We start from the raw sequence: 25752 nt of genomic DNA, 5'->3' as shown, positions 1-25752 counted from the left end.
GCATTGCAGTAGTCTAACCTAGAAGTGACAAAAGCATGGATACATTTTTCTGCATAATTTTTGGACAGAACATTTCTGATTTTTGCAATGTTACGTAGATGGAAAAAAGCTGTCCTTGAAACAGTCTTGATATGTTCGTCAAAAGAGAGATCAGGGTCCAGAGTAACGCCGAGGTCATTCACAGTTTTATTTGAGAAGACTGTATAACCAACAAGATTCATTTTCAGATTCAACAGAATATCTCTTTGTTTCTTGGGACCTAGAACTAGCATCTCTGTTTTGTACGAGTTTAAAAGTAGAAGATTTGCCAACATCCAGTTCCTTATGTCTGAAACACAGGCATCCAGGGAGGACAATATTTGGGCTTCACCATGTTTCTGTCACGACTTCCGCCGAAGAGTTGGTCCCTCTCCTTGTTCGGGCGGTGTTCGGCGGTCGATATCACCAACCTTCTAGCCATCGCTGATCCATTTTTCATTTTCCATTGGTTTTGTCTTGTCTTCCATCACACCTGGTTTCAATCCCATCAATTACATGTTGTGTATTTAAAAAAAGCTGGTTAAGAAATCTTGACTTGAAGTCCTACCTTAAGAAACATTGTTCTCCAATAATCTTCCGTTACGATCTTGGTCAGCTTTTGTCTTTGTCACTCAACACTGCGTACATCTTCCCTAGATCCTAACATAGCAAGACACTAAACAGGACATAAACTGATCATAATCAGAGACCTGCTCCTCCTGATATATAAAACAAGGTTTGAAAGGTAAACAAACATTCACACTATTTTTTTAGGTTGGCTTGCCAAACTGGAACTTGGCAGTGGCTTGCTCGTCACATGGTGCTCATATCAGGGTGGACTTGTAGTGAGACTTTATAATAACCTGTCGAACGTCTGCTTCTGATGCGTCCTTTGTGACACCAATTACATCATACGGGTTTGACGTCTTGTACAGCACCTCACACTGATCCATTAATATCTGCTTCCCCTAGCATGTCAACAATGTGTGGGAAAGCTGTCTGCCACCTGAGCTGAAGGGAAAGCCCTGATGCTCAGATACTGCCAAAATGCTCCGTCTAAACGCAAATACGCCTAGCATGCGACACAGTTCAGGAAACATTTGGAACTTAACTTTCATATGTGAGAAATATTTTTTCAAATACAACCAATAAACTTACTATACGCAGTTTAGGAAAGTTACACCCGGCTATATTTTGAGAAACACCAGAAATGTGGAATGGAATGGTTCTATGGAAATGTTGTAGCCTAGGTGGTGCGTTAATACAGCCAGGTGCAACTTTGCTAAACTGCACACATTAAGTATATTTTGTATTTAAAAGAGTATTTCTGGCTTATATGAAAGTTAAGTTCGAAAGGGTTACAAAACCGTATTGCAAGTAAGGCATATTTGTGTTTCTCCTTCACCCAAATCCAGACAGCTGATGTTCTGAAAGAGCTGCAAAATCTGGATACTTACAAATCAGCTGGGCTAGACAATCTGGATGCTCTCTTTCTAAGAAATTCTAGAAATTGTTGCAACCCCTATTACTAGCCTGTTCATCCTCTCTTTCTCATCGTCTGAGTTCCCTAAAGATTGGGAAGCTGCTGCGGTCATCCCCCTCTTCAAAGGGAGAGACACTCTAGACCCAAACTGTTACAGACTTATATCCATCCTGCCCTGCCTTTCTAAAGTCTTCGAAAGCCAAGTTAACAAACAGATCACCGACCATTTCGAATCCCACCATACCTTGTTGTCCGGTCCTCTGGCAGTCTCTATGGCGGTGCCATAGGGTTCAATTCTCGGGCCGACTCTTTTCTCTGTATATATCAATGATGTTGCTCTTGCTGCGGGCGATTCCCTGATACACCTCTACGCAGACGACACCATTCTGTATACTTCTGGCCCTTACTTGGAGACTGTGCTATCTAACCTCCAAACGAGCTTCAATGCCATACAACACTCCTTCCGTGGCCTCCAACTGCTCTTAAACGTTAGTAAAAACCAAATGCATGCTTTTCAACCGTTCGCTGCCTGCACCCGCATGCCCGACTAGCATCACCACCCTGGATGGTTCCGACCTAGAATATGTGGACATCTATAAGTACCTAGGTGTCTGGCTAGACTGTAAACTCTCCTTCCAGACTCATATCAAACATCTCCAATCTAAAATCAAATCTAGAGTCGGCTTTCTATTCCGCAACAAAGCCTCCTTCACTCACGCCGCCAAACTTACCCTAGTAAAACTAACTATCCTACCGATCCTCGACTTCGGCGATGTCATCTACAAAATAGCTTCCAATACTCTACTCAGCAAACTGGATGCAGTTTATCACAGTGCCATCTGTTTTGTTACTAAAGCACCTTATACCACCCACCACTGCGACCTGTATGCTGTAGTCGGCTGGTCCTCGCTACATATTCGTCGCCAGACCCACTGGCTCCAGGTCATCGACAAGTCCATGCTAGGTAAAGCTCCGCCTTATCTCAGTTCACTGGTCACGATGGCAACACCCACCCGTAGCACGCGCTCCAGCAGGTGTATCTCACTGATCATCCCTAAAGCCAACACCTAATTTGGCCGCCTTTCCTTCCAGTTCTCTGCTGCCTGTGACTGGAACGAATTGAAAAAATCGCTGAAGTTGGAGACTTTTATCTCCCTCACCAACTTTAAACATCTGCTATCTGAGCAGCTAACCGATCGCTGCAGCTGTACATAGTCTATCGGTAAATAGCCCACCCAATTTACCTACCTCATCACCATACTGTTTCTATTTATTTACTTTTGTGCTCTTTTGCACACCAGTATATCTTCCTGCACATGACCATCTGATCATTTATCACTCCAGTGTTAATCTGCTAAATTGTAATTATTTGCCTACCTCCTCATGCCTTTTTTTCTCTTTTTTTTCTACTGTGTTATTGACTTGTTTATTGTTTACTCCATGTGTAACTCTGTGTTGTTGTCTGTTCACACTGCTATGCTTTATCTTGGCCAGGTCGCAGTTGTAAATGAGAACGTGTTCTCAACTAGCCTACCTGGTTAAATAAAGGTGAAATAAAAAATAAAAAAGCTTCAATGCCACACACCACTCCTTCTGTGGCCTCCAACTGCTCTTAAATGCTAGTAAAACTAAATGCATGCTCTTCAACCTATTGCTGCCCGCACCTGCCCGCCCGCCTAGCATCACTACTCTGGACGGTTCTGACTGAGAATATGTGGACAACTACAAATATCTAGGTGTCTGGTTAGACTGTAAACTCTCCTTCCAGATTCACATTAAGCATCTCCAATCCAAAATTAAATCTACAGTCGGCTTCCAAAAGCCTCCTTCACTCATGCTGCCAAACATACCCTCGTAAAACTGACTATTTTACCGATCCTTGACTTCGGCGATGTCTTTTACAAAATAGCCTCCAACACTCTACTCAGCTAATTGGATGCAGTCTATCACAGTGCCATCCGTTTTGTCACCAAAGCCACATATACTACCGACCACTACGACCTGTATGGTCTCATTGGCTGGCCCTCGCTACATATTCGTCACCAAACCCACTGGCTCCAGGTCATCTATAAGTCTTTGCTAGGTAAAGCCCTGCCTTATCTCAGCTCGCAGGTCACCATAGCAACACCCACTCATAGCACACGCACCAGCAGGTATATCTCACTGGTCATCCCCAAAGCCAACACCTTCTTTGGCCGCCTTTCCTTCCAGTTCTCCGCTGCCAATGACTGGAACGAATTGCAAAAATACTGAAGCTGGAGACTTATATCTCCCTCACTCACTTTAACCATCAGCTGTCAGAACAGCTTACCGATCACTGTACCTGTACACAGCCCTTCTGTAAATAGCACACCCAACTGCCTCATCCCCATACTGTTATTTATTTTGTTGCTACTTTGCACCCCAGTATCTCTACTTGCACATCATCATCTGTACATCTATCACTCCAGTGTTAATGCTAAATTATAATTATTTTGCCACTATGGCCTATTTTATTACCATACCTCTCTAACCTTACTACATCTGCACACACTTTACATAGATTTTAATATTGTGTTATTGACTGTATATTTGTTTATCCCATGTGTAACTCTGTGTTGTTGTTTTTGTCGCACTGCTTTGCTTTATCTTGGCCAGGTCGCAGATGTAACCTCCCTGGTTAAATAAAGGTGAAATAAAATGTAAAAAAATCCATAAAAAGAACATGTTCAGCTACTTAAGACATTGGCTTGAATCTAGGTTGTGCATTTAGATTTTGAGAAAACCAACATCTAATGAAGAATCTTTCAGTTCTCTCATTGACTTCTCAAACCCCAAACCCTGGCCTGGTCTGTTGGTCTGTTTTGCAAGCGTTCCCGGAAGTCTTGCGATGTTGCGACTTTGGGTTTAGAAACTCTGTGGCCTGTTCATCAAATATTCTCAATGCCCCTGATTTGTCATTTGTTCTCACAGTCACAAAGTCAAAACCAGTTGGTGTAAATATTATTTTCACTTCTCCACTTATATGACTGCTTTTTCGTAGCAGGTTAGGCGAACCTACGCAGCAGGTTAGAAGACTGAGGTTGGGGTTAGCGAAAATGCTCACCTAACCTACGAAAAGTCCCTTCGTTATCGAAGTGGCGTGAAGAGTTTTTCCCATAAAGATAAAGTAACTGTCTCTTTAATAAACCCACTTCATTTCTAAACCGGAACTACGATTTGGGAGTTTCACGTAATACTTCCGACTGGGCACAGACACTATTTACGTTGCGATCGTGTGAAGAAGTCTGTGTAGTCCTAATTCATCAAAAGTATTGATGTAGCTACTAGCTCAATCTTTCATCAATGCAAATCTGAAAGCGTTGTCAATTAGCTACAGTCGTGATAAATACCAACAAACAATGTCAAATTTAATCGCGCTGCAGACCCAGCTGGCCTCCGTCATGGATACACTTGTTCACGCGGCGGTGGCCGAACTGGGTAAACTTATAGAAGACAGCTCTGTCTTCGTGTTCAGCCTGGAACGGACCCAGGGACATTGCGAGCATGACAAATTATCTGCGAAACTACAGACTGAGAGTCAGAATAAGATGGTAAGTCACCATGAGTGCGAGAGAGGAAAGACCCTGCCTAGCAGCTGGTTAGGATACTGAACCGAGGTCGCTATTAACGTTAGCGTTTTGCCCATATCACATTCACAGATCAGCTGACCTGTTGGCCCTACCATGTTTATAAACATATACAGGTGACGGATACCATACATGAATAGAAGAGCCACTCTCTCAATATTCATTTTTTTGTTGTTGAAATAAGCATTGCTCATCTCTTTAAAAAAAAAAAAGTTTTTTTTTTTTCATTTACAGACACACTTCGCAACACTCATGGAGGTACTGGGCAGTGAGGCATTGGGTAAAATAATTAAAATTATGGATGATACTAAGTTTTTGATGGACTTTGAATCCAAGACCTTCAAAGAACATGGAAGGAAAAAAGCTAAACCACAAGCAAGCATCTTGAATATTCTGTCAGTTGGGGGAATGGGTAAGTAGCATAGATGTTTATATTGCTTTATCTGTTGCACTACAAGCTACAAGAATGACCTATTTATCTTTCTAATGCCTCCTTTCTTTGGTGTAGCAGAGGAACATTCTTATGGTGGAACTTGTAAAACTGTGGTGCAAACTGTTTCAATGCAGGTAAGCACTTTGCAGATTGCTTCAAGAGTCATTGTTTCTGCAAACACTTTTGCTGGTTTCAATAGGCAAAATGTGAAATGTTTGTAGTCTGTGCCATTTCAATAACATGATCCAATTATGTTCCTAAAGTTCACACCTAATCAATCTGTTTGTGCCGGTAGTCTGCAGATGTGGAGGAAGTGGACACCCCAGAATCTCCCCTCGTCTTGGCTGTCTCTGTCAAAGACGAGTATGGACAAATACACCTGGGGGCCATTGCAGAGAGTAAGTATAAAGCCAGTATTAGGACGGCCTATATCAAATGATCTCCTGCCACCTAAAATGAGATGTTTTATATCTGTCTTACAGGAGCTGCTGATGATGCTTTTGCAGCAAACTCTTCCTCAGAGAACCAATATTGTATGATTAGCGATGACCCACCAGTGAACCCCACAGACATCCTATTGGAGTCTTTGTTTGCCCAAAAGAAGCTCTTTATTTGCACAGAGTGCGGGAAAAGTTTCTCCACGCAGAGTAACCTCAAATCCCACCAGCGACTTCACACAGGCGAGAAACCGTTTGTGTGCATGTTCTGCAACAAAGCCTTTGCCCACAAACAGAGTTGTAATGATCACATCCGCACCCACACTGGTGAGAAGCCTTTTATATGTGGCGTCTGTGGGAAATGTTTCGGCAAGCAGGCACACCTCAAGACGCATTCGATAATACACACTGGAGAAAAGCCTTACAGCTGCAGCGTGTGTGGCAAGAGCTTCAACCTGGCTCAAAATCTGTCTAGACACCAGCAAATTCACACGGGAGAGAAAATCTTCACCTGTTTGCTGTGTGGGAAAGGCTTCACACGCGCTGTAACACTGAAGACCCATCAACTCATTCACACTGGACAAAAGCCCTTCCAGTGCAATCAGTGTGACAAGAGTTTCCGTCATTCTGTCAATCTGAAGAACCACCAGCGGATTCATACAGGCGTCAGGCCATTTAGCTGTGACTTGTGTGGCAAGACATTCCGTCAATCAGTGAATCTGAAAATACACAAGCGCATCCACACTGGAGAGAGGCCATTTGGCTGCACAGAATGCGGCAAGACCTTCAGTCAGCAGAGTAGTCTTATCTCTCACGGACGCACCCACTCTAGCGAGAAGCCTTTCGAGTGTAGCTTCTGTGAGAAAAGATTTAACAACACCAACAGTCTGAAGTTGCACCAGAGAATCCATACAGGAGAGAAGCCGTACAGCTGTGAAATCTGTCAGGGCAGTCATCTCCGAACTCACAAGAAGCATGTCCATGCAGGAGGGAAACAGTACATCTGTGATAAATGTGGGAAGAGGTATTCAGACAAACGGAATCTTAAAATGCACAAATGTGTTTATGCCTCAATCTAACATTGTGATGGGCAAACGGTTTCAATCTTTGACAGGCTTTTGTTGTCCTTTGCTTTGCTGTTTTTATGCCTGTTTGTTGAATCACCAGATGTCTCTGGTGAAAGAGCCTTGAAGCCTGGCAGGCGAATCTATGGAATCCCCTTTCAACTTGATTTTTAGCCTGAGCAAAAATGTATAGTTTATTATGGAATAGGACTTGCTGTCAGGGGCTAGGTATTTTAGTTTTTGCTCCCATTTAAGCAATTATGAAAAGGAAAAAGCAGAAAAAATATATTTAAGTTAAATAATGTTTTCATGTTAGTGTGTACTGTATATAATAATGCCATTTTTGTAAATATGTAAGACATTTTATTTAGCATAACTAAAAGTATAGTTAACATTTTGCAGCCTGATATGTATTGATATCATTTGTATAAAGCCAATAAAACTGAAACTGGTGTTTGGATACAAAAACATCTGTAGATTGTCTTGTTCTAACAGAATTGCTTGGCTGGCTAGTCTGTACTTCCAAAACATCAGGTCCATTTGTATTTATTGCTTACCACATGTACTTGTTTCTTAAGGTTTGTTTCCCACAGACTTGAGTTAAGAATTCACACATTTTCTATTTTATAGCATTTGTTTTTATATACTTTATGTAAAAGAGACAAATCAACACATGGCTGTATTTAGTGGGATGGAACAAATTCGTTCAAACAAATCACAGTAAATTACGGGAATGTAATCATTAAAGACATGCAATGATTCCATTTTGGCCATTTCTTCTGTGTGAACTTTGTTATGGATCCAAATGGAAACCTTGCTACCTTGTTGCTTTATTGCCCAATTCACTGCTAAACTCAATTGAAAGGTTAACATTTGCTGTTGCAGCACTTTGAGGCTTATTTTAGTGATTCATTTGACTGATTTAGTTTGCCTCATTGTTTATTTTGTCTAATTTATTTTGTTACTATTACGTGAGAACTCTATCTAGTGTTGCTGTTGCAAAACTGGTAACTTGATCTGTTCAAAGAAAGCCTTTATTGATAAAAAGAAAAAATATATTGCCACCTGGTGGTCTGGCAGAAATAATTTAATTCAATGACATTTGATAAATGGTAAGTTAATTATTTCACTGTGAATCATCAGTATCACAGAAATGCTAGCAAGAAAAGTGTGCTGTTTCTCAGGTTGACATAAAATTCAAATGTTGGGGTTAAGGGGAGGGTATGTTTATATTTCTGACGTCGGGGTCAGCTGTGCTTGAAGCGGTGAGCGTGTGGATGATTCAGAGATTCGAGTGAGCGACCGAGTGCACAGTCTTGACAGCGCCGAGCTTAGCAACACTGAACGCCACAAGGAGCCCTTCAGCTAGCTAGCTACTAAACAAGCGGAAACAAACGTTTTTCCATACAATATTTATTTAACACGACATGGAAATGAACACCAGGAGGGAGGCGACGAGAAAATCTGGATGAATTGGTGGACCATTAAAAAAAAACGCCTGCTTCAGAGAAAGCACTCTAACGTTAGTTAGCTAGCAAATGTGGATTTGACTTTCTCAGTCATATATAATATGAACGTAAGTTTTCATATTTAATGGATGGGCTTCGTTCAGCAAGCAGTGTAAGGCTATTTAACTGAACATTAATAATTTAGCGAGCTAGCCAGACTACTGCCTTGAACTTGCTAGTTAGCTAACTTACTAGCCAGCGTTAGCAATTGGACCAGCACTTCATATTCAATCATCTTGCCTCTTCACTTTTCAATTCATGAATTTGCTGTAGCGCAAGCTGATGCGTCGTCTGTTTCAATAGGTAAGTACGAGTTTGAGTCACCTGTGTGTGTCAGTTGTTCAGTGGAAGTCCTGTCTTGTTATGACATTAACTATCCCTTCTCAGGCCTGATCCAGCAGCTGAGTTACAGCAGTGCCTAATTTACAGTACTCTGAGTCATTAGCCAGCAGATTCAGACCCTCACCGTTACGCTTGTTTACACGTAGCCCAATAATAGTCTAACGTTGTTCCGAAAGCCAAAACGGTCAATCTGAACGTGAATCGATTCTCAATTGCGGTACGGTTCTAGAAACAAATCCCTCTACTTTAATATAAAAAAATAATTTCATAACTGCAATTTTTTAATTAACCGTTGCAGCCAGAAGTATATTTCAGTGACTACACTTTGTGGCGTCCATCTTCCATTTACACATAGGTGTAAAGCGACGCAGATGGCTAATTAGCAAAGAGAAGGGTGCAACTGCAGCCTGTCATTTGGGGTGTTCCTGCATCTTTTCTTCTATTGGTCCTTTTTTAAAAGCTGACTCCAGTACAGTAGATGGCGGTAATGCACTATAACGTTCGATGACAACTGGCGATAAACCCCACAGGAGGAAGAGGCGGAGCGGACAACGGTAGCTAGCTATAGCTAGTACACACCGGTAGAGTGTCCTTCGCCCCCTCCTGTTGGGCACTGTTTTTCCACAGTTCTGTTAATGACGGTCACCCCATTCCGTACAAATGTGCGCAATCGCAACATTCAAACGAGGCTACAAAGAAAACTAATGGGACTGTAGCGACTGTGTTGACATCAAAATCGGGGGTGTGAACTAGGTTTCTATTTAAGCGTTGATCGACATGGTAATGGCTCTATAGTATTGGAGGAAAGTTGAAAAAACGGACCCTCCGTTACATCTTGACGTGTCATGTCGTAACGTACAGCACGCATAAAGCAACTATTTCTATCTTACAGTCTCTCCACCAGGTGTAGCACTTCTCTCATCCTTTAAAAACAAGTAATAGACAGTGACGGGGGTAAGGGGGGGATACCTAGTCATTTTTTCCGTCATCATTGTATGCGAGCATCATTCTCAAAGCCGCTGTTTACTTCTAAGTTCACTTTAGCACCGCCCTAAAAACCCGATTCAATTTCGACACAAACCTTCAAATAGGTATGTAATGACACATTATATAAACTCTTTATAGTGTTTTATTTACATTTTAGAGGCAATAAGGTAATAAGTTGGACAGATCGAGTGGAAAAAAAGCAATTTTCCCACACAACATCTCTCCTTCTCACTATCACTCATTAGTTTGGCTTCCCCACCCGCCATTTTTAAAAAGACCCGACGGGGCTCATTGCCTGCTTGAATTATGCAGAAACGGGCAGCGTTTAGGTCATGTAATTGATTCTGTTGGAAAGGGGAGAAATTGTGCTTTACAATGGTATTGACATTACAGTTGATCTGGAATTATTATGTTTTTGGGGCTCTAAAATAAGGAAAATTGTACGGACCTGCTGTGTACCGAAGTAGCTAGCGGTAGGCAGTGTCCTTTGCCCCTGCCTGTCAGGCATATTTTTCTCCAGTACACAGCAGGCGGGAGGCAGAGGTGACTCCATGTGATAGCTAGCTATCACACAGTGTAGCTTCATCCCGCTGTACTGTCGGCGCTGTTGTTTTTCTGCAGTTTTGGTTATGAAGGTGAAGGCAAGTGTTCGGCAGGCTGGAACAAAGGACACTGTCTACCGGTGGGAAAACTCTTAACTTTTATTTCCCTTTTGACATGTATAAAAGTGTCGCACAAGCATGAACATTTTCTCAGGGGGTGGGGTGTTCATGAACGAACCAATTGGATACTCGAGGAGGGGTGTTCATGAAGGAACCAATGGGATGCTCGAGGGGGGGCGTTCCTGCAGATGCAGGAATACCCACTTGCAAGAATGCTCCAAATTGCAGGCTGCAGTTGCACACTATTTCTGACTGTCTTCCGTCTGTTTTCCGTGAACAAGTGCTGTAACATGGAAATATGGCCGGGTGGGAACACTAACCCTGTAAAGGTGTGTATCAATTTAACCATATTTGTTTTTTGAAAATTATTTCTTGCTGATATGAAAGAGAAGGTCCTTATGCTTCCAAAACCGTACCGCAAGTGATGCGGCGTGTTAATGTTCAGACCAAGCGTTGGGGGCGTTTAACAAAATACCCTGTACAGAAGATGCCTTCATCCAATGACACTTATGTGTCATGTAATGGAACTGAGAGTCATTATCAAGGGCTAGTTTATACTGAGCTGCACTGGGGTCGGAACGTCATCATGGTTAAGACCCTACGGAGCCAGCATGAGATATGGGTCGGAAAACGTACCTCAATCCAGGGATGAGAAATTGCGTTGTACACCGAATTCTCCCATTTATACCAACTGTTACACAGAATAGATAGAACGATTGCTAAAAAAAAAACTAGCAGCAATTCATGATGTATCAGTTTGGATATACATTACCAGTCAAAAGTTAGGACACACTCTTTCAAGGGTTTTTCATTATTTAGACTATTTTCTATACTGTAGAATAGTGAAGACATCAAAACTATGAAATAACATATGGAATCATGTTGTAACCAAAGAAGTGTTTCACATTTGAGATTTTTCAAAGTAGCCACATTTTGCCTTGATGAAAGCTTTGCACACTCTTGGCATTCTCTCAACCAGCTTCATGAGGAATGCCTTTCCAACAGTCTTGAATGAGTTCCCACATATGCTGAGCACTTGTTGGCTGCTTTTCCTTCACTCTGCTGTCCAACTCATCCCAAACCATCTCAATTGGGTTGAGGTCGGGGGATTGTGGAGGCCAGGTCGTCTGATGCAACACTCAATCACTCTCCTTCTTGGTTAAATAGCCCTTACACAGACTGGAGGTGTGTTGGGTCATTGTCCTGTTGGAAAAACAAATGATAGTCCCACTAAGCGTAAACCAGATGGGATGGCGTATCGCTGCAGAATGCTGTGCTGGTTAAGTGTGCCTTGAATTCAAAATAAATCACTGACCGTGTCACCAGCAAAGCACCATCACACCACTTCCATGCTTCACGTTGGGAACCACACATGCAGAGATCATCTGTTCACCTACTCTGCATCTCACAAAGACACGGCGGTGGGAACCAAAAATCGCACATTTTGACTCATCAGACCAAAGGACAGATTTCCACTGGTCTAATGTCCATTGCTTGTCTTTCTTGGCTCAATCAAGTGTCTTCTTCTTATTGGCGTCTTTTAGTAGTGGTTTCTTTGCAGTAATTCGACCTTGAAGGCCTGATTCACGCAGTCTCCTCTGAACAGTTGATGTTGAGATGTGTCTGTTACTTGAACTCTGAAGCATTTATTTGGACTGCAATCTGAGGTGCAGTTAACTCTACTGAACTTATCCTCTGCAGCAGAGGTAACTCTGGGGCTTCCTTTCCTGTGGCGGACCTCATGAGAGCCAGTTTCATAGCGCCTGATGGTTTTGCGACTGCACTTGAAGAAACATTCAAAGTCATTTTAAATGTTCCAGATTGGCTGACCTTCATGTCATTAAAGTAATGGACTGTTGTTTCTCTTTGCTTATTTGAGCTGTTCTTGCTATAGTATGGACTTGGTCTTTTACCAAATAGGGCCATCTTCTGTTTAACACCCCTACCTTGTCACAAAACAACTGACTTGCAAAAACACATTAAGAAGAAAATACATTTCACAAATTAACTTAACAAGGCACACCTGTTAATTGAAATGCATTCCAGGTAACTACCTCATGAAGCTGGTTGAAAGAAGGCAAAGCTGTCATCAAGGCAAAGGGTGGCTATTGAAGAATCTCATATGAAACACTTTTTTTGGTTACTACATGATTCCATATGTTATTTCATAGTTTCAGTCTTTAGTCTTTATTCTACAATGTAAAAAATAGTTAAAATAAAGAAAAACCCTTGAATGAGTAGGTGTCCACACTTTTGACTTGTTCTGTCGGTCGAATTTGGAGTACAGTGGCACATCCCATCCTTGCTTTAAGGTAAAAATTTTGTGTTATCTTAATCTAAACATGACTGCGTTCCGACCCCATTGAAACTCAGAGTAAACAAGCGTAACGGTAAGGTCGGAATCTGCTGTAAGCATGTAATAACATGTAATAACACATGTCAAAAATGTAAATGAGCAATCAGCATCGTGCACAAATGGTCCCTTGCTGATGAGAGCGCTGAGCTAGCCTGCAACGTCACTTCCTGGAGTAGCTCAAACTGCACATGTTACGTCTCCATGAAACGACATCTTAACCGACTTAATTTGCCGTCAATGCGTTATTGAATCTTGGCATAGGAAGGAATGGTGTCATGTGATGGCTTTGTCCATTCATCTATACAGTCATTGGCTTAAAGGCTCCAGCCACATTGGCCCAGAGGTAAAGAATCCCTTGTTTTACCTCCACATTCCTCTCTAAACCAGCATGCCTTGCATAGGAAGTGAGTCTAACTGCAACTTGTAAAACACTGACTGATGGTAGTGTGATTGTTGTGGTCTTGTCATTGTAAAATCCCCCACAGTCTCTGACCGGTTGGATTTAATTGTCTGTGTGGTGGTCATAAGAGGACAGCCACACTGCACACTGTGTCAAGGTCTATGCAGCGAAACACAATGTTGGATTTCATGTATGGATTTGGCTCCATAATGGTTAAAAAGACATGAAGAGCCTTGATTCCCAGAGGAACATTCTCACTCTCATGATAAATTCAACCATTACAGAGGGAGATGGAAGGACTTGCATGGCGTTATGGAGGTCAGTGAGCCCCAGTGGAGCCACGCAGCCTGGGGGTAATGTGAGTCTCCCGGTAGACTTGCATGCCAGAGCACAGAATACAGATGAGGGATATCTGCATGCACTGACGCAGAGAACCATTAGCCCTCAAGCCTGTCCTAGTTAGGCTACTGTATCCTAAGTTGTTGGATATTTGTCAGTCAAGTTTAGGTATGTTGACTCGTTGGTGTTCTCTTGATGTTAGGTTATTACAATGTTAGTCAGTGTTTCTGACATGTATGCGTGTCATTTGTTTGTGCGTGATTTACAGTCGCCCTTTACAGTCGGCTATACTACCGTCCTAGCTGTTAAATAGTTTAGCCATGGTGTTTTCTTTCCTCTGAGGTTGAGGTGTATCTATGTTGGGATATCTGGGCTGTGTTGAGAAGGGTGTAACATGTTAAGAATGGTGAAACTCTCCGAACGCTGTAGACTTAAAATGTGTAGTCTAATCAACCAATCCATTGGTGTAAATGTTCAACTTTTTTTTCCCATGTATAGACACGCTATGTTTGAATAAAATGAACCGTATGTAAGGCCTTTGAGCATGTCTGATGCTTTTTTATACATGACGTAAAAAGAGGGAGCCAGATCAATATTGTCTAACCAGAAGAAAAAAATTGGTTCCCTCCTCCCGTTGCCTGCTGGCCTTCGCAGATTCTGCCGTTAAGCTCCTGAAGTTGCCGGGAATAGTCCACACCAGCGGTCGGCAACCTTCTCCATTTGGAGTGACAAGTTATCGTTCCATTTCGACTGATCTGCAAGCCAGTTGTGATTTTCATGTGCACATTTTCGTGGAAGTTTCATTTAATTTATAATAAAGTCTTCATATCTCAGTCAATCTCATGTGGTTAATCAAAATTATATCTAAAAATAACTACTATTGTCATTGCCAACTATGTAAAAATAGCCTACATACATAAAGCCAACAAATTAAAACATTGCAGCCTGCAGGTAGAAAATGTCCTGATTTAAAAAAATCATATATATAGATATCTACAGTTGAAGTCGGAAGTTTACATACATTTAGGTTGGAGTCATTAAAACTCGTTTTTCAACCACTCCACAAATTTCTTGTTAACAAACTATAGTTTTGGCAAGTCGGTTAGGACATCTACTGTGTGCATGACACAAGTCATTTTTCCAACAATTGTTTACAGACAGATTATTTAACTTAAAATTCACTATCACAATTCCAGTGGGTCAGAGGTTTACATACACTAAGTTGATTGTGCCTTTTAAACAGCTTGGAAAATTCCAGAAAATGATGTCATGGCTTTAGAAGCATCTGATAGGCTAATTTACATAATTTGAGTCAATTGGAGGTGTACCTGTGGATGTTTTTCAAGGCCTACCTTCAAACTCAGTGCCTCTTTGCTTGACATCATGGGAAAATCAAAAGAAATCAAGACCTCAGAAAAAAAATGATAGACCTCCGCAAGTCTGGTTCATCCAATTTCCAAATGCCTGAAGGTACCACGTTCATCTGTACAAACAATAGTATGCAAGTATAAACACCATGGGACCACGCAGCCGTCATACCACTCAGGAAGGAGACGTGTTCTGTCTCTTAGAGATGCGAAAAGTGCAAATCAATCCCAGAAAAACAGCAAAGGACCTTGTGAAGATGCTGGAGGAAAAAAGTACAAAAGTATCTATATCCACAGTAAAACGAGTCCTATATCAACATAACCTGAAAGGCCACTCAGCAAGGAAGAAGCCACTGCTCCAAAACAGCCATAAAAAAAAAGCCAGACTATGGTTTGCAACTGCACATGGGGACAAAGATTGTACTTTTTGGAGAAATGTCCTCTGGTCTGATGAAACAAAAATAGAACTGTTTGGCCATAATGACCATCGTTGTCTTTGGAGGAAAAAGGGGCAGGCTTGCAAGCCGAGGAACACCATCCCAACCGTGAAGCACGGGGGTGACAGCAACATTTTGTGGGGCTGCAGGAGGGACTGGTGCACTTCACAAAATAGATGGCATTATGAGGTGGGAAACTATGTGGATATATTGAAGCAACATCTCAAGACATCAGTCAGGAAGTTAAAGCTTTGTTTCAAATGGGTTTTCCAAATGGACAATGACCCCAAGCATACTTCCAAAGTTGTGGCAAAATGGCTTAAGGACAACAAAGGCAAGGTATTGGAGTGGCCATCACAAAGCCCTGACCTCAATCCTATAGAAAATTTGTGGGCAAACTGGAAAAAGTGTGTGCGAGCAAGGAGGCCTACAAACCTGACTCAGTTACACCAGCTCTGTCAGGAGGAATGGGCCAAAATCCACCCAACTTATTGTGGTAAGCTTGTGGAAGGCTACGCGAAATGTTTGACCCAAGTTAAACAATTTAAAGGCAATGTTATCAAATACTAATTGAGTGTATGTAAACTTCTGACCCACTGGGAATGTGGTGAAAGAAATAAAAGCTGAAATAAATCATTCTCTCGTCTATTATTCTGACCTTTCACATTCTTAAAATAGTGGTGATCCTAATTGACCTAAGACAGGGAATTTTTACTAGGATTAAATGTCAGGAATTGTGAAAAACTGAGTTTAAATGTATTTGGCGAAGGTATATGTTCTGACTTCAACTGTATATATATATCTTAGAAATCACATTGGCTACGCATGGCCTGTCTTCAAGGAACTTGAAACATTGTATTAACTTGGTCTGTCCTGAAGCTGGTGCTAGCTAACTTGCAACATTCTATAAAATATTATGGACCCTCTGTTTCCTGTGCCAGTGAACTCTGGACAGACAGACACAGCTGTAGGCTGTTTGTGCAAGGGATAAGAAGTAATCAGGTCGTCCTATGTTATGTTTCCACCGGATCAGAGCATGACATTCCCACCGATATTTATTTTTTATTTTTCTCCAAATAGGCTACATTGAGGAACTATTGTAATTGTCAGTGTATTGAGTAGAGTTCATTTTATTTTTTACAGGGACAGTGCACATTAATCAACGTTTCAGTAAAAGTGCCGGTTTTAGCCAGCTGGCTAATTTTCAACCACAGTCCCTGGGCAGGTTATTAAAAACAATTACAATATAGACAATAGCAACATAGGACAAGCATGACGTAGCATACAGACATAGCAACATAGAACAAAAAGCAGCAAGACAAAATTCATAAAAGCAACAAAGTGTTTCCACACCTCACAAGCTACAGATAACATGGAAAGCGGCAATACACAGCTAGGGACCATGTTCACAAATCTGATTGACCTTTAGCCATGTCTTCAAGCATTTTGTGAAAGTGTGATATGTGGTGCAGTTGTGTGTCTGATGGCAGTGTATTCCATACATGGGAAGCTCTCACAGAGAAAACGGATTTACTAAATGTGCTTTTCCTTAAGGTACAGTCACCTCTCATGGTAGACCTTGTGGATCTGCTGCCATATGTTTGGGTTTTCTGTTTAACAAAAATACTGAGTGGAGGGGGAGCCAGGCCATTTAGACATGCGTCTTGTATGTATGTGAAAACCGACTGTTGAAAACATGTAGTTTTAGAAGCTATAGTGATGGTGAGTTAAGACCATCAGAAATGGTATCAGATCTCCAAATGGAAACATTTTCTAGGCCTACAGTACATTTCGTGCAGGCCTGGTAGCCTAGGCCTACTTCTATGCGTAATGAGGTGCGTGTCGTTACTCAAGCTTGACTTGAGCACAAGACGATGAATAAATTGACAAATGTAATACTCACGAGTGTAGCCTCACGAGTGTAGCCTCACGAGTGTCCACTCCTACAATTTCAACGGTAAAACTGTGATATTAATATATTGATTGCATTAACAGAAATGACCGTAACCAAACAAACATTGTAGATTTAGAAATGATGGGAATTAACGGTAAATATACTACTGGTGTGCCATCACCGTGGCCTCCTTTAATGGATCCACTGAGACAGGCGTGAATCAGGCAGGTGCCTCATGACAATTTAAAAATATATTTGCCACTGCTCAACAAAAAAAATCTTGGTTGACCAAGAGCCTACCGACCAAACAATCAACCAGTGGACTAAATGGGGTCAGCCCTAATGCTAAGGTATTAGGGCTAGAGCTCACATGAATGCTTATTCTCCAGGACAAAGAAGAATGTCTGTTGAACATGATATATAGGCTGTTTCAATGTGAAAATTCTATAGTGTTGCACCCTCTTGCATAAGCTCCTGAACTCTGCGCTCTCTGGTGTCTCTCTTAATCACTCAGAGGAAGGGATTAAAGCTCCCCCAGTGCTCATTAACAAGATTAACAATTAGCCAGTGCTGATTCTGCTTTAAAATGCCCCACCAGAGTTGAGAGAGTGGACACGAGCCTGATGAACAACTGGACATCCACTGTATATCTTGCCCAGAATCATTGAAGCTGGATTAGTACATGAGCTTAAATGCTCTCAGCTCTTCTCCAGCAGCTCTACTTGGAGAGCAGGTTAGGCTAATCCTCTTGAAAATAGCATTCAAATTTGTCCTCTGGTTTTGTTTGATATTTTGGTTAAAGAATGGCAGCATGAGGTCCTGGAGCAGGGAAAGAAGAACACAAAGGGCAGGCCTTCTCTCCCTGCCCCCTGGCCTGGCACTGCCCATTCTGTCTCTTCTCTCCTCCAGGCTCTTCCCTGTGGACCAGCCTAGCCTATCTGATATCCATAAATAATTAATGGCCTGGGCGTCTGTTCTTGCTGGGGTTTGGCAGTCTCTGTGTGCTGCCAACTCTGCATGGCCTCCTGTAGCTAGGGAGGGCTGTCTCTCTGAGAAACACAGCCTGGCATATTACCTACCCAGCTGTGATCAGAGGAAATTGAGGAAATGCATCTTAAAATAAATGCCCCCTCAGCAGTTTGGCCATTGACTTGTTTGCTATTATTTTTTTAAGCTGCCATATGTAACTTTTTGGGCACCTTACCAAATTCACAGAAATGTGTTATAGGTCTTTCATTCTCATTGAAAGCAAATCTGTGAAGCGGTAGATCTGTTCTATGCAGTATTTCTATGCTCTCCTTAAGTTTCATCTTTTGAGGATTTTACTTTCAGTTTTGTACACCAGCTGAAAATACAATATTTTTGGTTATGGAAAATATATTTCTCAGCGGTTTAGATGATACAATGATTCTGTACTCTAGATTGTTTTGTCACAAACTGAAATTAGGTGAACTATTAGAATTTTTGCAACCAGGAAATGGCGGAGTGACTTCTTCCACGTTTTGTAACCTTGGTATTATTCTAAAATGGATTAAAAGCAAAAACAGGTTTTTAGAAATGTTTGCAAAAAAAAAAAATCACATTTACATAAGTTTTCAGACCCTTTACTCATTACCTTGTTGAAGAACCTTTGGCAGCGATTACAGTACAGCCTCAAGTCTTCTTGGGTATGACGCTAGAAGCTTGGCACACCTGCGTTTGGGGAATTTCTCCCATTCGTCTCTGCAGATCCTCTCAAGCACTGCCAGGTTGGATGGGCTGCGTCGCTGCACAGATATTCTCAGGTCTCTCCAGAGATGTTGGATCTGGTTCAAGTCCGGGCTCTGGCTGGGCTACTCAAGGACATTCAGAGACCTGTCCTGAAGCCGCTCCTGCCTTGTCTTGGCTGTGTGCTTAGGGTCGTTGTCCTGTTGGAAGGTGAAACTTCACCCCAGTCTAAAGTCCTGAGCGCTCAGGAGCAGGTTATCAAGGATATCTCTGTACTTTGCACAGTTCATCTTTGTCTTATCCTGATTCCCGACTAGTCTCCCAGTCCCTGCAACTGAAAAACATCCCCACAGCATGATGCTGCCACCACCATGCTTCACAGTAGGGATGGTACCAGGTTTCCTCCAGATGTGACGCTTGACATTCAGGCCAAAGAGTTCAATCTTGGTTTCATCAGACCAGAGATTCTTGTTTTTCATGGTTTGAGAGTCCTTTAGGTGTCTTTTGGCAAGCTCCAAGCGGAGTCATGTGCCTTTTACTAGGGAGTGGCTACCATAAAGGCCTAGTTGGTGGAGAGCTGTAGAGATGGTTGTTCTTCTAGAAGGTTCTCAATCATTTTGTAAATCTTTTGTATAAAACCTTTAGTTAACTCCCATCTCCACAGAGCGACTGTGGAGCTCTGTCAGAGAGGCCATCGGGTTTTCAATTCCATCGATTGCTCAGTTTGGCTGGGAGGCCACTGAGTTCTTGGGGACTTTCAATGCTGTATAATGTTTTTGGTACCCTTCCCCATATCTGTGCCTCAACACAATCCTGTCTCGGCTCTACGGACAATTCCTTCAACCTTGTGGCTTGGTTTTTGCTCTAACATACACTTTCAACTGTTAGACCTTATATAGACAAGTGTGTGCCTTTTTTCAAATCATGTCCAATCAATTGAACTTACAACAGGTGGAATCCAACCAAGTTGGAGAAACATCTCAAGGATGATCAATGGAAACAGGATGAACCTGAGCTTCATTTTTAGTCACATAGCGAAGTGTCTGAATACTTAAGTAAATAAGTTATTTCTGTTTTTTTTAATACATTTGCCCAACTTTCTAAAAACCTGGTTTTGTTTTGTCATTATGGGGAATTCTGTGTAGATTGAAGAAAAAAATAAATGTATCAATTTTAGAATAAGGCTGTAACGTAACAATGTGGAAAAAGTCAAGGAATCTGAATACTTTCCGAATGCACTGTAAGACATTTAGGGCAATGTTATCATCAGTAGCCTGGGGCATGGGAAGAGTATGTATTGCCTTGTTTTTCACAACACTCACAGATCAGGGTCCATTCATGACTTTGTTGCACCTGTGTGTTTATCTGAGGTGTGAACCTCATAAGTTGAATCACAATCTGATAAAATAGGAGGGATAATGGGAATGCTCACACGCATATTATGAGACACCTTGTTCTATCATTATTTAGTAGAGTCAGAGATGAAGTCATCTTTTAAGCTGGTGTTTCTATGTTAAGGGTTCATGAACTTGTACCTGAGCTCTCTCAAACTCTTTTGACTGTGTCTTTTTAGTTGTTCTCTGTCTGTTGTCCCAGCTGGTGCTCTAGAGCCTTGTGTATTGTGTGAACACTGGATGAGTGCATTGTCATGCGTTTGTTTACGGCACGGGCAGCTGTACCGCTATTCAGTGAGGGCATGGGTTTTGTGGGTAGTGTCTACTAGTTAGTATGGTGCTGTGAAAGAGTACGGAAGATGGTGGAAGCTAAGTGTGAGTTGGGGCTGGGATGATGCTAGTAGTGATATTCCATGGTAACTTGCTGTCCTTGGCTTAACCCTGGTTGGGCCCTGGCAGGGTTTTTAATGGATAAAAAAGGGTCTTAGGTGCCGCTGAAATGCCCCGCCAACCACCTATCTTGGCCCTGTAGAGATGTTTTAGCATTTCAAAGCTACGTTCTTGCAGTTCCACACAGATTTCGTTTTGCAGTTTTAAAGGTTATTTCCTGCAATTATACACTTTGCCATGTAGCTGAGAGGACATGTTGCAGTTTAAATGCCATGGATAATGCTTTATTCTTTTTCTCAAACATAATAAACAAAATTAATAGTCCTAACTTGTTTTTGAACTGTCAAGCTTTTATTTTGGTGATGGTTAGTTCTCAAAATATATTATAAAATGTTTTATAGGTCCATTATTTTTTTCTTCATACTTTATGTGGTTTTAATCGTTTTAAGTTTACATTTAAAGCGTTCTTCTATTCGGAAAATTATAATATTTGTTTACACTGTTTGGACATAGACGACCAGAAAAAACACTTAGGCGGGCCCGCCCATTTATTACAATGCCTCCGTAATTCAGCGTATCGCCTTTCTCGTTTCTCCCACATTATTGACACCTGTCTGAGGCACTGGAATGCATACAGTAGACCCAACTGAAATAAATCCCTTTCTTCGAGAAATTATTCATTGTTCTATACATGTTAGTCATCGCCACAGAATGAATTCATTGTCTATTTGTATACGTTGTGGCATTGTTTCACAGGCAGGCCGATCTAAATGAATCTCTCAACAAGAACACACGTTTTGAACACACGAGTAGGCTACCACCTAACACATTCTTAGTTTGGCACACCATTCTTGGAAAAGTGCAGCGGCATATGTCTAGCAGCAAACGTTAGGCATATCGCTGTTGTGGAACTCTAGTGAGAGCCCTTGAGTGGTGGCTGAGAGAATGGCCTCCTTTGTCTGTGTCCAGTGAAGGGAAGTTCATGCGCTAAAGCTAGAGTGCCGAGCCGAGTGAACACAACCCCAACACGAGGGACTTTGTCCAGCTGTGCCTACAGAGAAGCTGTGGGTAGTAAAGGAATATGAGTGCCATTTGGAGATCAATGGCTATAGACTCCTACCGTTAAAGAAAAATAATAATAAAAAATATATCTATTTAATTTTCATTTATTTTGTATTATTATTTAAACAAAAAAAAATTAAATGATATTTGTAGTTCATTTTAGATGCTTAGTGTCCTGTTACTTGTGGTTCTGTTCCAATGGAAGCGATGAATGATCTCATTAGATTGGAATTAGTGGGTGGCTGTTTGTGCATGTGACATGCGTGCATCTGTGTGTGTGTGTGTGGGTTCATGATGTGTCTAACAAGAAAGAGCATTCAGTCTGTCTGGATCGGGGCTCTCTGTACAGGTCCTAAGTGACAATTACAGTGGCTTGTGAAAGTATTCATCCCCCTTGGCATTTTTACTGGTGCTAAACTGTGTAGGCGACCAACAGTAGCCTGGTTGCGTCTTCATTGTGCTGTGACTTCAGACTCAAAGAAACGTTTTCTTGGGACAATGACCATTTTCCTTCTCTCAGACACAATAAACAAACAATGTTATGCAACAAGGGCTTAGCTGTATCCCACTCCAGTTGTCGAATGTTTAATTCATGGTGCGCACAACTGGACTCTTCTACTACTTAATGGCTTTGGCCAATTGGCCATGAGAAACTAGGAACAGCAGGCATCATGAGCAGGTCAATGAGTGGATCAATAACTTAATTTCTGTTTGCTGTGTTATGCTATTGATCAATAGATGAGGATGTAATTTCATTCTGTGCTTGTTATATTTACTGTTGATTATATTGATTCATTTTGCTTTGTCAACCTCAAAGGTAGTAGCATCATTCTGCCATCTAGAGCTGCTAGCTCTAGTATGGATTCAGACTCCCCCCAGCCCTATTAGAGGTGAAAGATACACACCACTGACCTCAGAACCTGGCTCACTGGTCACTTGTTTGCCGGCTGGCCGGACACAGCCTGGGGTTCTTACCATCTGCTCCTCAGACCAGCCACACAACCATCTGTGCTTGCCTCAGCGGTGGCCTGGACTCAAGTTCCGTTTACTGTAAAAGGCCTTGCTTACTTTCATTGTTTAGCTGTACGGTCAACATCATCTAATCAAATGGCTTGGAAAAGGCCTTCTTTACACCATGACCGTACCATATCAGTTCAAAGATCAAGTCGAGCATCAATTTATAGACCATATTGTCATCATTAACCCCATCCTTTCCAAAAAAAAAGATTATACAAATTGTACACGGTTCAATTCCTCCTAAGGGAGGGGACTTCTGTTACATTTACGTCACTGCCGTGAATTAGAGCATGATGAATTCTCTTCCTCAAAGGATGTAGGGTGGTGACGAGGAGGGGTATACAGAACGCTGAGAAGGACTTGCCTCCGCTGTGTTTTTAATCGGCTAACCAACGTTACAGATTCATATCGGTGTCTGCTTGGATGGACACGACGTGCACGCAGGCCTAGGCTACGTCTGTCGACCCCTAATACATCAGGGCAGGGCCATCGGTAGCCTGGCTTTAGATCCTTACAACCCACTGCTTATGATCCTGTCAGCCCGACTAGTCAGACACCTCTCCCTGGCCAATTCTGCTCAGCCTAGGCGGGGCCCAGCCCGACAGACGAGCTCCATCATCAAATATTAAAGCACCTGTTTTCCTCCGCCTCATGCTGGGAGCCCATTCTCCCAGACAGTCTGGCCAACTGGGGAGTCTGACTGGGACAAGACATCCATCATTCATAACCTTTTTTAAAGTCAAACCAACATCTCTGAACTGAGGTGGTCAGTCAGACTTGTTTTCCCAGAGTTTGCCACACAGTCACGTTTCTATTTCTGAAGGAAAAAGGACAGGCGAGGTAATGCTTCTCTAACTCGCCAAACCAGTGTTCACGTTTGTAATCGACAAGACGACAGTCTTGAGAATTCAGAGGGGAAAGATTCATATTATAGCCTCATTTCCACTGAAAGCAGACTAATGAGCTGATGCAGCAAGTGGAACCCTATCCGTGTTTCCTGCTCTTATTGAATGACGGATAAAGACGATTTCTCAAAAGTCACAGCTTCGGCAGTAGTCGCACTGAAGTCCGAAGCCATATGGAGTTCTAGTGGGACAACGGTACATCTAGCGGGCCTGTGTGGATCCGTGGTACGTCATCCAGGATGTAGAGCTGCTATGGCCCCTTTTTGTTTACTGAGAGTGGTTAGAGTCAGTCTTTCCTAACGTCGTTATCAGGCTCTTCCTCGTCTGGATAGCAGCTGGGTGTCTTATCATTCTCATATGACGATCTTCCTCTGTTAGACCTAGCTCTGTCTGTGGCTTGAGCCTTTTTAGTTGGTGATTTTCATTCCTGTGCTGTTTGTAACTACCCTGGTAGGTTGACTGACAACCTGAACCAGGTTGAAGGCACTGGTTACAGTTTGAAGTTTTTTCTTGAGTGGGCAGCTTGATGAAAGCCAGTCAATATTTTAAATCACCCAGAAAATATACCTCTCTGATAGCACATTCATTATCAAGCATTTCACACGTTATCCAGATACTTACTGTTAGCACTTGGTGGTCTATAGCAGCTTCCATTTGTATTCCATTGAGCCCATTTCAGCGGTTACTGGGTGTGTTTGACAGGTCATTACAAACATTTCCGCGGCTGTAACGTTCATAGAAAAACCGTCACGCACAAGCAAGAGTATGGAAGAGTCACAGGAGTAAAATTAAAGCAAAAATTAAAGGTGCGATTTATGTGACAAGTGTATTTTGCATCCTTCAAACTAAGTGGGCAGGGCATGCACGACGCGTGTGTGCACGCGCTCAAGGCAGGGGTTAGTTTGCTGGGTATTTTAGCTTGCCCGATTAAAAAAAAAAAATAATATATATATATATAACTTAACGAGGCAAGTCAATCGAGAACAAATTCTTATTTACAATGACGGCCTAACCCACCCTATGGGACTCCCAATCACAGCCGGTTGTGATACAGCCTCGAATCGAGCCAGGGTCTGTAGTGACGCCTCAATCACTGAGATTGGAGTTCCTTAGACCGATGCTCCACTCGGGAGCCCTGATCATCAGAGGCACTTCACAATCCCACATTGTCACACAGTCCCAGAAAGAAAGGTTCCCTAAAATAACCTGGCATTCACGTTAGACACAATGACTCTGTTACAATGCAGAGGATGATGAAGAGGTCTTTTTGATCTATTTATTGAACAAAGACCTGGGTTAAGCCCCAGATGGCATCCTGTTCCCTGTTTTCTGCACTCCTTTTTGACCAGGGCCCATCCTCTGTACATTTGCGTCGAGTCATTGTGGCCATCGTGGTTTGTGGTTTAAGGGAGTGGTGTTTGTGTGTGTGTTCTCCTGTCCTCCTCAGTTACAGACTAGAAGGGTGCTGCTGAAGTGAACCCGGTGACACTTTTTACATTTAAAAATGTTTTTTTTAAACTCTGCTTGTGCTCCCTGGGTGACCTTCTCCCTCTGGACTAGAGGGCCCTTTGCCCTGGGGGTGAGAGCCACTTATAGATAGATCTTAGCCTAATAGTCATGCACGAGCTAAGGATAAGACTTCTGTGATGGATTGCTTATTGCGGCCAGACAGTGTAGTAGGTCATATATAGTTCTATGTTGCCAATAATTAGGCTCATTTAGGTAGATTTCTGTTTTGTGGCTTTAGTTCATTTTTGTAAATGTCTAGTAGACCGGATGTTCAATCACAGCCACTCAATACATTGGGTTTTTCGTGAGCGAACCACATCCGCTGATATGTTGATTGAACTCTGAAAGTGATGCGCAAAGTAAAAAAAAAAAAAATGTCTTAACAATTCTAACCTTGAACCCTGAAGTAAAAGGATCTGGTTTTAAAAAGAGA

At 42.1% G+C, this 25752-nt stretch overlaps 2 protein-coding genes across 6 annotated transcripts in view; both read left to right on the top strand.

The window, feature by feature from the left end:
- The first annotated feature begins 4666 nt into the window (after window positions 1–4666).
- Window positions 4667–7807, top strand: LOC109870445 (zinc finger protein 501). 2 transcript variants are annotated; one of them, XM_020460959.2, is made up of 6 exons: window positions 4692–5073; window positions 5182–5225; window positions 5344–5521; window positions 5618–5676; window positions 5838–5940; window positions 6025–7807. In XM_020460959.2, the coding sequence occupies exons 3-6, from the start codon at window positions 5362–5364 to the stop codon at window positions 7056–7058; spliced, it is 1356 nt and encodes a 451-aa protein (XP_020316548.1). In that variant the 5' UTR covers window positions 4692–5073; window positions 5182–5225; window positions 5344–5361; the 3' UTR covers window positions 7059–7807. The 2 variants fall into 2 exon arrangements, with proteins under 2 accessions (XP_020316546.1, XP_020316548.1); XM_020460957.2 differs by lacking the exon at window positions 5182–5225 and having other exon boundaries at window positions 4667–5073.
- Window positions 7808–8292: 485 nt separating this feature from the next.
- Window positions 8293–25752, top strand: part of LOC109870183 (serine-rich coiled-coil domain-containing protein 2) — a 100443-nt gene continuing 82983 nt past the window's right edge. For 2 of the 4 annotated variants that reach the window (XM_020460579.2, XM_031804816.1), the window contains exon 1: window positions 8293–8854. The gene's annotated coding sequence lies outside the window, so the exon portion shown is untranslated. The remainder of the gene's footprint in view (window positions 8855–25752) is intronic. The other 2 variants (XM_020460578.2, XM_020460577.2) reach the window with 1 other exon arrangement.

This window comes from Oncorhynchus kisutch, linkage group LG25 (genome assembly GCF_002021735.2).
Source record: "Oncorhynchus kisutch isolate 150728-3 linkage group LG25, Okis_V2, whole genome shotgun sequence".
In the NCBI taxonomy this organism is placed as follows: domain Eukaryota; kingdom Metazoa; phylum Chordata; class Actinopteri; order Salmoniformes; family Salmonidae; genus Oncorhynchus; species Oncorhynchus kisutch.
The sequence above is the reverse complement of the archived record's forward strand: the minus strand, read 5'-3'. Positions and strand labels throughout refer to the sequence as shown.

What these genes read in the sequence shown, in the direction of transcription:
- LOC109870445 (XM_020460957.2), top strand. Translation starts at nt 4,882, where the DNA reads ATGTCAAATTTAATCGCGCTGCAGACCCAGCTGGCCTCCGTCATGGAT. An exon ending in TCTGTCAGTTGGGGGAATGG is followed by an intron (nt 5,522 to 5,617) that starts GTAAGTAGCATA and finishes TCTTTGGTGTAG; the next exon opens with CAGAGGAACATTCTTATGGT. An exon ending in TGCAAACTGTTTCAATGCAG is followed by an intron (nt 5,677 to 5,837) that starts GTAAGCACTTTG and finishes TTGTGCCGGTAG; the next exon opens with TCTGCAGATGTGGAGGAAGT.